General features: G+C 45.7%; 1 protein-coding gene across 2 annotated transcripts in view; it reads left to right on the top strand.

The window, feature by feature from the left end:
- The first annotated feature begins 629 nt into the window (after positions 1–629).
- Positions 630–10,997, top strand: part of abcc1 (ATP binding cassette subfamily C member 1 (ABCC1 blood group)) — a 31,942-nt gene continuing 21,574 nt past the window's right edge. Inside the window, exons 1-13 of one of the 2 annotated variants that reach the window (XM_004573122.3) lie at positions 630–799; positions 3,411–3,587; positions 4,436–4,561; positions 4,728–4,865; positions 4,994–5,119; positions 5,718–5,779; positions 6,035–6,166; positions 6,252–6,479; positions 7,816–7,993; positions 8,135–8,296; positions 8,611–8,703; positions 9,757–9,960; positions 10,109–10,255. In XM_004573122.3, the coding sequence (XP_004573179.1) occupies positions 752–799; positions 3,411–3,587; positions 4,436–4,561; positions 4,728–4,865; positions 4,994–5,119; positions 5,718–5,779; positions 6,035–6,166; positions 6,252–6,479; positions 7,816–7,993; positions 8,135–8,296; positions 8,611–8,703; positions 9,757–9,960; positions 10,109–10,255 (1,821 nt within the window). In that variant the 5' untranslated portion in view covers positions 630–751. Of the gene's footprint in view, positions 800–3,099; positions 3,235–3,410; positions 3,588–4,435; positions 4,562–4,727; positions 4,866–4,993; positions 5,120–5,717; positions 5,780–6,034; positions 6,167–6,251; positions 6,480–7,815; positions 7,994–8,134; positions 8,297–8,610; positions 8,704–9,756; positions 9,961–10,108; positions 10,256–10,997 lie in introns of those variants that run through there. The other variant, XM_076882815.1, reaches the window with a different exon arrangement.

The raw sequence follows: 10,997 nt of genomic DNA, 5'->3' as shown, positions 1-10,997 counted from the left end.
CTGTTATTTTAATCAAAAATCCTTCTCTCCATAACATATCACATGCCTCCTCTGCATCTACACACAAAAGAACTTCCTGTTTCCTGTCCAGGTATTTGTAGTTTTTTGGGCAGTTGGTTAGGTTAGAATGAACCCTTGCATTTAGATATGGTGCTGGAGCAGGTATTGTCTTAACATTAGAAAACCAGCCACTCTCTACTACAACCAGAGAAAATGCTTAAAACATCACCCACTAGTGGAAAGGAAAAGATAAACATTTCTCTCCCATTTTCCACCCGGCTACATTAGAAATGTGAATGTGAGTGATATTCGTCAGATGAGTACTCAAAGTGATTTCTAAGACACATTCACAGACACAGCTGGTGTAACATGGGATCGTTTTAATGATGACCTTTTCTGTCTTTCTTGCTGTGAATATACAGTTTTGGGAGCACAAACACACATCTGGGTCGTAACGTCTTTATTAGGCACACCTGCTTGCACTCCACAGTACCAAACTGTCTGCTCTATGTAATGACACGAGTCACACGGCCTGTTCTTTTCCTGTAACTATCGCAGCAGCAATCCCACCGCACAAATGGCGTAGTGTAGTTAGCCATAACGTTACAGAAGCTGTAGGTGGCAGTGTAGACGTTTGGGCCGAGTGTCTGAATTACCGAAGAAGAAGAAGAACAACCTTCCGCTTCGTCTTAACAGGCGTTACAAAACAAGCTGAGCTCGCAGCCCCGGCTTTTCTAATGCTTCGCAGCGAATGGGGTTTGATCAGTTCTGTAGCGTGGACAGGTCCGATCCCCTGTGGGTGAGTTACCTGTCACAGACTCCGTGTCTTTTCCTCTAGCTTTAAACTCTCGTAGCTGGCGTTGGCTGCCGGTGCCCGGTACGTGCTAATAGTAAGCCACGGCAGGTTGCGTGTTATTTAGTCACGTCGGACGCGCTTCTCTTATTAGAAGTCATCGTTACAGCTGATCGTTGAGCCTCCGTTGGCCGTTTCACATGTTCTCTGATCTGAACATGGAAGGTTCGCAGTGGAATAAGTGTTCACCGAGCTCGTGTTTGTGTTGTTCCCTCTCGTTTCCTGGTCTGTAGGAACTCGTTGTCATCAGTCACAGTGCGAATGTTATGAAGTGTCCTGTGGTCTCTCTCCCACGCGTGGCACTGTGGTAGTGTGCTTAAAACCATTATTGAGGACATGTCAGAGCCTGCCGGTAATGAAGGACCTAAGGGTCTGACCTGAAGCTGGTTCTGGAACCAGGACTGCAGTGAAAAAGCAGCCAGTGCCCAAAGAGTGTGCAAGGCAATATAAGAGGTGGCCCAGGATCGATGTAGCAAAGCAGTCAGCACAGGTCCAGGGATGAGCCCCAGGCACATGGAGCTGGGTAGGACCTCACACACCAGCAGGCATGTAGTAGGTGCTAACAGCACACACTCACCTGAACTAGCTAACAGGGCGAGCAACTCGGATCATGAAGAATTCAAGTACAAGTGTGACATCATCAAACTGATTCCCTCCACAACATGGAAGCTCGTCCTGAGCGCTGCTCACAGTAACACCACAGGATGGAGTGTACCCCGGGGGTGGGGGCTGATACAGCAGATACAGAAACACCAAGTATCAGTATTTTGTTCAATAAAATAAAATGCTGTGGGAATACTACGGCCAGGAGGGCTCATCTCATGCACCGCTACTCTGAGATGACATTAACTGAGAAACTTAAACTCAACCAAAACAAGCATCCATCACGTAGCTTGACTGGTAGCTCAGGCACCGACAACAGCAACCATGGTGCGTCTACCAAACACATCCTACAGAACAGGAAGGTTTCTGAGGGGGAATAGCTGTGCATATAACAACCGTTATGATTTTACAGTGAATTGGTGTATTATCAGATAATGATTGGCTGTAATTAGTAACTTGAGCACATTCGATCTGTCTCCATCCTTTATTAGTTTCAGGTATGTGTTTGTGACTGGTGTGATCAAACTGAGGATTATGTTTAGTTGAAATAACAAAAATAAAAAGTTGCTGTTTATTAATATTTCACAGCTGATGACTTTGGTAGGCTATATTTTTGCCATGGGACTTGGCAGCAGCTGGTACGTAGGTCATGGTTTCTTTTGTTTGCTCGGGACATGAAGTCACCATACTTTGAAACTGCAGTCAGGTAATGGGTATCACAACACTGGTTGCCATCTCTCACTGTTTGCCGAACCTTTTACGTCAGGCTCCTGTCACATAACAGGGAGGGATTGATATCGGCTGTAGCAGGTAGTAGAGCAGGTCATCTACCAACTGGAAGGTTAGTGGTTTGATCCCAGTCTGCTTCATTCTGCATGTTGCAGGTTGCTCTCCGATGCATCTGTCGGAGTGTGAGTGTGTATGAATGTTAGTTAGATAGCACTAAAAACTAGTGCTGGTGTGATTGGGTGAAAGTGTAAAGCTTTGAGTGCTCAGAGTGGAAAAGCTCTGGGTCGATATCAGAAGCAGTCCATTTAGCATTACTGCCTCCAGGTAGGGACACTGAAAATAGCACTCCATCATTAAAGTATAATATAAACTCTTATCTACTGTTGTGAATCCATTTCACAACATATTCTCACTTTGATTTGCTTTGGTCCAAACCAGAGTCATAAGTCCACTAGAGAGTAATGACAAGTTAGCCTCAAAAGGGAAGGGTCACTGGTGGTGGCCACAGACGTGCTTTTTATACTTCCTGCTCCTCTGCATCTCTCTCCAGCTCTTCGAGTTCATTAGACCTTATCCTAGCATCTCTACAGTTTTGAGATGCAGCAAACGTTCTTGCAGTGGCGCATACAGATGCCATCCTGGATGAGCTGGAATACATGTCATTGGGCTGTAGGTGTCATCTGGTAATAAAAATGGAGGAAAATCAGTCCCGTCTGCTGAGAAGAGGGCCGTGGTCTGTGTCCACCACCTACAAAACCTTTTTGGGAGTTGCCTTGTTATTGTCTGTTTAACTGAGTTTGTCTTATAGCAGGGGTGGGCAACTCCAGGCCTTGAGGGCTGCTGTCCTGCAGGTTTTAGATCAGATTTTAGGTCAACACACCTGAATCACATGATGAGTTCATTAGCAGGCCTCTGGAGAACTTCAGGACATGTTGAGGAGGTCATTTAGCCATTTAAATCAGCTGTGTTGGATCAAGGACACATCTAAAACCTGCAGGACACCGGCCCTCGAGGCCTGGAGTTGGACACCTGTCCTATACTGTGATGAGGTCTTCTTTTCATTTTCATTTTTGCAGCTGCATGTAGCAGTAAAATGCAACATTGTTGATCTAAATAAGACAAGAAAGCTATATGAATAACTCCAGGCCACACATAAGTAATGTGTGTCAGGAGTGTCTTTTCCTGCTGTTGTTAGATGTCTTCAGCCTTACTGTTCCTTTTCCAGGATTGGAACCGTACATGGTACACCGATAATCCCGACTTCACCCAGTGTTTCCAGAACACTGTCTTGGTGTGGCTGCCGTGCTTCTACCTTTGGATATGTGCACCCTTTTACCTCGTCTACCTCCATACCCATGACCATGGATATATATGTATGACTCACCTCAACAAAGCCAAAACTGTGAGTTATGGGAGCCCGCTGTAGTAGTTTTCATCACTGCACTCATCTGTTCTGTCAGTGGAGCAAAGCAGAAACTCGTTCAAACACAAATGTTTGAAGATTCGAGTCATGATGCAATTCCAACTTCAAGAAAATGGGATGTTGTGGAAAACTGAATGAAATCATTTTATTCATTTATTCAGAAAAACAAATGTTTAAACTGAGGAAAAGGTCCAATTAAAAAACAACAAGGTCATTTTGAATTTTTTTGGAAGTAACGCATCTCTTAAAAACGTCCATGTTTCCCGCTGTGTGGGATTCCCTCTTTTAAAAATAGTCCGCAGTCGTCTGGGAGCTGAGGCCTGTTGCTGGACTTTTGAATTCAGTCATTCAGGAGGGACTCAGAGCAGATGCAGGTGAGGGGGTCCTGGTATCTGAATGCCTCGTGGGCCGCTCATAGTCCAGGGTTCTGGGCCTGTCCTAACCAGGAGGAAGGCTGGGGACAGTCGTGTTACTGGCCTGTTACCAGTTAACCTGACTGGTACCAAATGTTCCTACAGCTCTATGATATTAGTACCACGTTATATTGCTGCTATCACAGTCATAATGACATTATCTATTTTTTAATTGCGTGTTTTCACAGTTTAAACATTTGATGTTCTGCTACCCAAAGATGATATTATCAAGGATCACAGTTTAATCTAATCTAGCTGTTTTAATTACAGTGACTGAACAGTGTGTTTGTAGTTTCATTGGTTGGTTCCACTTGTCACTACAGTAACTGTGGGAGATGTCAGTCATATGTCTATAAACTAAATACCAAATGTATTTACCAACGAATCCAGGAGCGATTTCATCTGTTTCCACAGGCTGTTGGCTTTTTACTTTGGATTATCTGCTGGTCAGATGTCTTTTATTCTTTCTGGGAAAGGAGTCATGTGAGCAGCCCAGCACCTGTCCGCCTCGTCAGTCCGACCTTACTGGGCCTCACCATGGTGAGCGTCCAGCTGTCTCTACCGTCTCTTTACGGAGCTGAGAAAAGCTTACATGTATTTTGTTATTTAGGGTAGTCTTTCTTTTGTCACTTGACTCTTTAATATATGCTGTAAAAACTAAATGGACCATTTCTTTTAGTATATAAAATATGTGCTTGTGCCGCAGCTGTTGGCTGTCATGTTAATCCACTATGAGCGGATGAAGGGGGCTCAGTCATCGGGGGTGATGCTGATCTACTGGCTGCTGGCACTGCTGTGTGCCACTGTCACCTTCAGGTCAAAGGTCTTCCAGGCCTTGGAGCAGGTTAGTGCTCACTGAGCAGGACTCACTTTACTTACATGATGAGAAATAACTGGTTACTAATCGAACTGATGTTGCAGTAAATAAACAAAATAAGGTTGTTTGATTAAAAACATGCTCTTGTTGTGCAGCCTCAGACAGTGTGTGTGTGGAGGTACACCACCTTCTACATCTACTATGCTCTGCTGCTGATTGCTCTGTTCCTGTCCAGCCTGACCGACCAGCCACCCCTCTTTTCCCGGGAAGTTAAAGACTCTGTGAGGCTGCCTGACGAATCTCTCTTTCTTCCCTTGTCACTCATTTATACTCAGATTACTGTATTGCCATAAGTATTCGCTTACCCCTCCAAATCAGCTCGGCCTTTGTTCCTGGAACTCTTAATGCTTCAGGAAGCCACGACAGTTTGCACATTTTGATGCTCCCAACTTTGTGGGAACAGTTCGGGGATGGCCCCTTCCTGTTCCAGCGTGACTGTGCACCGGTCCATAAAGACCAGTGTGCAGGCCTGTCAGGTTCTTCCACACCAAACTCAGAGTCCCACCTCAACCCAGCAGAAGCCCTCTGGGATGAGTTAGCAGAGACTGTGAGCCGGACCTTCTCATCCATCGTCAGTGTCTGACCTTCAGGAACGACGGTCAAAGATTCCCATAAACACTCCTAACACTTGAGTCTGCCCAGAAGGGTTGAAGCTGTTAGAGCTGCTAACGGTGGGCCGACATCATATTAAACCTACGGATCGGGAATGTGATGTGTGGAGGGAGAAAGACGAATACTTTTGGTAGTACAGTGAAAGCATTGCTGCGTCTTCTGAGCCGTGGAAATCATTGTGTCTAACTGCTCGATGTTTGTCTGCAGAATCCGTGCCCTGAGCCTGGAGCGTCTTTCCTCTCCAGAATAACCTTCTGGTGGATCACCAGGTAGGAACACGCCGTTCCACTCCGGTGAACGTGCTCTTATTTCTGTGTAATAAAGCTGATGAACAAAATCTCACATTGGTCGGTATCATCTCTAAAGAAGGAGCTTGTTATTGATATTTAAGACAAGGCTGACGTCTTCTGTGTTGAAACTTCTGGTTTCTACATGGTCCTTTGGGGCTTTCTGGAAACGTTACTGCGCATTGAGCTTCTACATGTTTTGTTTTATCCTCCTACCTGTCCTAACCTCTCCACCAGAATGATGATGACAGGCTACAGGCGCCCACTGGAGGAGAAGGACCTGTGGTCTTTGAACGCTGAGGACTGCTCCCACAGAGTCGTCCCACAGTTGGTCAAACGCTGGAACACACAGTGCCAAAAATTTAAAAGGTCAGGAAAGGGATCAAACTTCTTTATACAAATGCAGATTGTTCGGGAAACATCCAGCCAGGTTAACTCTGCTTTCTCTTCACAGGTCAGAGGAGAAAATGCTGTACTCGTCCAAGCGAGTGCCCCACAGTGAAAACCCTCAGCGCCAAGCTGTGGAAGAGTCTGAGATCTTGATTCTGAGACCTCGAAAGAAAAATAAAGAGCCCTCACTGCTGTGGGCCTTGTGCCTCACGTTTGGGCCCTACTTCTTCATCTCCTGCATCTATAAATTAATCCAGGACATCCTAATGTTTGTTGGCCCTGAGATCCTGCGGTGAGGAAACTGTAGACCCTTTGATAAGATGACATTGAGTCGTTGATCTGTCTGAAGTTGCATCGTGCATTTATCATGCTCTAGAACTTTAATTGTTCAAACACATCAGAGCCCATCTGTTGCACTAAATATATCTCTGCCAGGACTGCTGTGCCTCAACAAACTCCTCCCACACAAGTTTTTGCTCAGCGCCAAGTCGAGCTCCGCTTGGCGCTCCGTACCCATCAATGGGCTACCCAAAGCTGATAGGACTCCACCTCCAGGTCTCACCGTCAGGTCCCCCTGTGGAGCACCCACTCAGTTACCCTAAGAAGGCTGGGTGCTCTGAACTGAACACAAAATCTAAGAGCTGCAAATGTGAACCAGCTGGTGAAAGACCAACATTTCATTAAATTATTGCCCCCGACAACCAGATATCTCTAATCAAACAGCATCTTGGTTCTCTCGGCTCATCTGTTCAGCTGAGCCTCAGGTACCTCGGTGTGATCTTTGGTTCTGCCATGTCCCTACAACAACACGCTCACAGTTAATTAGGAGCTGCCTTTTTCAGCTAAGAAACATCTCCAAACTGCGAACTTTGCTGTCTGAGTTAGAAAAGGTTATTCATGCTTTAATTTCTTCTCGCTTAGATTATTGTAACAGCCTTTTTCTGTGTTTGAGCAAAAGGAATCTTGAGCGTCTCCAGTTAGTCCAGAATGCTGCTGCAAGGCTTTTAACTAAGACACCAAAAAGAGAGCACGTTACACCAGTGTTACGCTCATTACACTGGCTTCCAGTACACTTCAGAATTCATTTTAAAATCTTGGTACTGACTTTTAAAGCTTTGACTTGTGATGCCCCTGCTTACATTTCTGATCTTTTAGAGCCCCACGCTCCCTCTCGCAGCCTGAGATCTTCTCATCAAAGGCTGTTGGTAGTCCCACGAACTCGTTTTAAGACCAGAGGAGACAGATGTTTAGAGCAGTGGCCCCCAGGCTGTGGAGTGCTCTCCCTCCATCTTTACTTTGACTTGACTGTATTTATTCTTTTAAAAAGCAGCTTAAGACTCATTTATTTAGATTAGCTTTTAATTAGATTTGTGCTGTGTGTTTGATTATTTTATGTATTTCTGTTTTATATTACTGTGAAGCACTTTGTGGTTTTATCCTGTGAAAAGTGCTGTAAAAATAAATGGATTTGATTACATGATGACTCTAGGTGTGAAGGTTGTGGTGACAGTGCGACGTGTTGCTTTGGGCTGCTCCGTGTTTTTCTGCTACACGAGTACACGATGCAGTTTCAATAAGGACCGAGGGGCAGGGTGCTTAATGTTCCTTTGTTTCCTGTTTCTCTGTAGACTGCTTATCCAGTTTGTCAATGACTCCAGCGCCCCCTCCTGGCAGGGCTACTTCTACGCTGCTCTGCTCTTCGTCTGCACCTCCGTGCAGTCACTCATCCTGCAGAAGTACTTTCATGTATGCTTTGTGTCAGGCATGCGCTTACGCACTGCAGTCATTGGAGCCGTCTATAGGAAGGTAACGGACAAACACAAGTGCTTCTTCAGAGCGATTTAGATTCTTCGTGATGAAGGTTGATAAATGTAACCATCTGACTGTTATTCTGTCCATCACTGGTTGCTGAAAAGCCTGTATCTCATCGCTTCATCTGCTCCTCAGGCCTTGGTCATCAGCAGCGCGGCACGGCGAACCTCTACAGTGGGAGAAATCGTCAACCTGATGTCAGTGGACGCGCAGCGCTTCATGGATCTCATCACATACATCAACATGATATGGTCTGCTCCTCTGCAGGTGGTCCTGGCCCTCTACTTTCTTTGGCAGGTCAGGTTAAGTAAACTAAACGTTAAATATATTTTTAAAATCAAATGTTTAATGCTGCTTACATACTTTCAATATAAAGAAATAAAACGTACTATTGTGTGTCGGCTCAGCTCATGAGGCTCGGGCAGCTGCGGAAGCCTGATTGTTCCAGATGATGTTTAATGTAATGCTTGTCAGTTACAGCTGGTTTCTCCTTTTCTAAAGTGCAACAAATCTGTTTTTAAAGTGCCGCTCTGCTTGTGGAAGGATGGTTCCACTAGTGTGAATAATGCCCCACAGGCTTGCACTGAAGCAGTTTGTTGTCGTGTGTGCAGAACCTGGGTCCGTCTGTGCTGGCTGGAGTGGCTGTGATGGTCCTCATGGTTCCTGTTAATGCTGTAATTGCAATGAAAACCAAAGCTTACCAGGTGGGACTTTAGTATTAATATCCCCACATCCTACACCCGTATACACCTTCCTTACATTTTCGTGTTCTACTGTTATTATAACTATGGCTGGCTTTCAATCCTTCAGCCATGTGGTGGCCTTTCTGTGTGCAGCTTACATGTTCCCCATGCACGGTGCTCCTGCTTCATGCATCATTGGACGTATGTGTGAAAGTCTTTGTGTTAGCCCCATGACAGACTGGGAGCGGCTCCAGGGGGCATCTCGCCTGGGAACGCTAGGATAGGCTCTAGGCGCCACATGTACCCATGTACACATCCATGTCAGGCTTTACTGGAATTACCACATTTTCCAGTAAATAAGTTCCCAATACATACATTTGATAGAATTATACATTTCAGTGTTTCCCAGGCTTTAGAGGCACGGTTCATATTTCACATTAGAAAAATCCCGCAGCACTCCACCAAACAAAAATGTCAAAAACCATACGGATCATTCTTCCACCAGGTATAGCAGAACTGGCTCTATTTGTCCCAGTATACCTTTGTTGCTTCCTTCTGACCACTACTCATGCTAGGGCCTTCATCTGGGTCGAGTTTTCTCCAGGACCAGGTCAGACTGAACACTTTCTTTTTAAACATCGTCTCACAGCATGACTGTTATTTAAGTTCTTCTTCGTCTTCTTCTGTTTTTACTGCCGGTTGGCAACACATTTATTAGAGCAGGTGGTTGTACTGCCCTCTAGTGGAAGAGAACGTCATTGTTCTGCCCGTTACTCACGCCGTCGCTTAGAGCACCAATCAGGTGGAACCAGATAACCTCCACGGCACACCTACATGCCACGGCCCAGTGGTTGGGAAACACTGCGGTAGATGACGGGCCTCAAATCTGTGAAGCACTGTGTCGATGCACAGTTTGCTCTGGGTGGTCACCATGTCAATGCCAGTTCATTTCTGTTAAAGAGTGTGTGATAACGTGTCGAGTGACAGCAAGTACAGTGATTATTTTCATTTATACACACACACACGTTGTTAGCTGGTAGCTGTTTGTAGCACAGTGTTGTGTGTTTGTTGCAGGTGGCTCAGATGAAGAGTAAAGACAATCGCATTAAGCTGATGAATGAGATGCTGAATGGCATCAAAGTGCTGAAGCTGTATGCCTGGGAGCTGGCCTTCAAAGGAAAGGTGTCAGACATTCGTGAAAGTGAGCTGCGTGTCCTGAAAAAGGCTGCCTACCTGGGGGCGGTGTCCACCTTCACCTGGGTCTGTGCACCATTCCTTGTAAGTCTGACGGGGAAGAGAGCGACACACCACAGTGGACAAACATTACACACATCCAAAGAGCAGCTGCAGATCAGTTAAACCAAACACAGCACTTTGCTGTCATTAATGAAATTCTCATTGCCATGTCTTTTGCGTCACTGCACAGGTGGCCCTGTCAACCTTCGCTGTGTACGTGCTGATTGATGAACGAAACGTGCTGGACGCCCAGAAGGCCTTTGTGTCGCTGGCGCTCTTCAACATCCTGCGTTTTCCTCTCAACATGCTGCCGATGGTCATCAGTAGCATGGTGCAGGTGCGTGTCCCTCCGTCTTCTTCGCACACTCATCCCGTCACAAAGAAACCCACAAAGAAAGCTTCAGGTTTACCAAAACGTTAGATGGATACCAGTCTGTGCCAGTGCTCAAACTGGGATGGTAGGACTGGTATACATGAGCTTAAGGACCTTAAGTAAAAGCTTGGATGTTTTTGTTGTTGCATTAAAAGCTGTTGAGTGTGGGGCGTGTAGTACCAACCATCACAAGGATGTTTTGATGGATGTAATCCAGGTAAGGAGACCCAGGAAGGTGACCATGTGGCTCTGCTTCCTCCTACTGTACAAAAGTGAAGCGGTTTACGGGGCAACCATATCAGGTTTGCAGTGACATAAACAACTGGTTTACAACCATTCCGCCCAGTCTGCAGCCTGCTAACACGAACGCTTGACTGGGTTTCCGGGTGTGGTTTGGTTGTAATGCTACGTTGTAGCTTGCTACACTAAAACAAACATGATGCTGTTGTAGTCAGTAATGCTGTTTAGTGTATGTAAGAATATAACATGGATATTAAAGCTTTGACACAGTCACGACTAGCTAAGCAGCACAGAGGGCGACTGAGCTCTCAGCTCTGCATGGTCCCGTGTTTGTCATGACAGTGGAGGAAGTGTGTTTTCCAGCTCTCTAACTGGTTCCTGTTTGTCAGGAAGTGCTGATGGACGTCCAAAGGTCAGAGTTTCAAAGGACTGATGGTGGAGGTCACAATATGTGCTCCCCTGTTCC

This window comes from Maylandia zebra, linkage group LG4 (assembly GCF_041146795.1).
Source record: "Maylandia zebra isolate NMK-2024a linkage group LG4, Mzebra_GT3a, whole genome shotgun sequence".
In the NCBI taxonomy this organism is placed as follows: Eukaryota; Metazoa; Chordata; class Actinopteri; order Cichliformes; family Cichlidae; genus Maylandia; species Maylandia zebra.
This window is presented reverse-complemented; position numbering and strand designations above follow the sequence as displayed.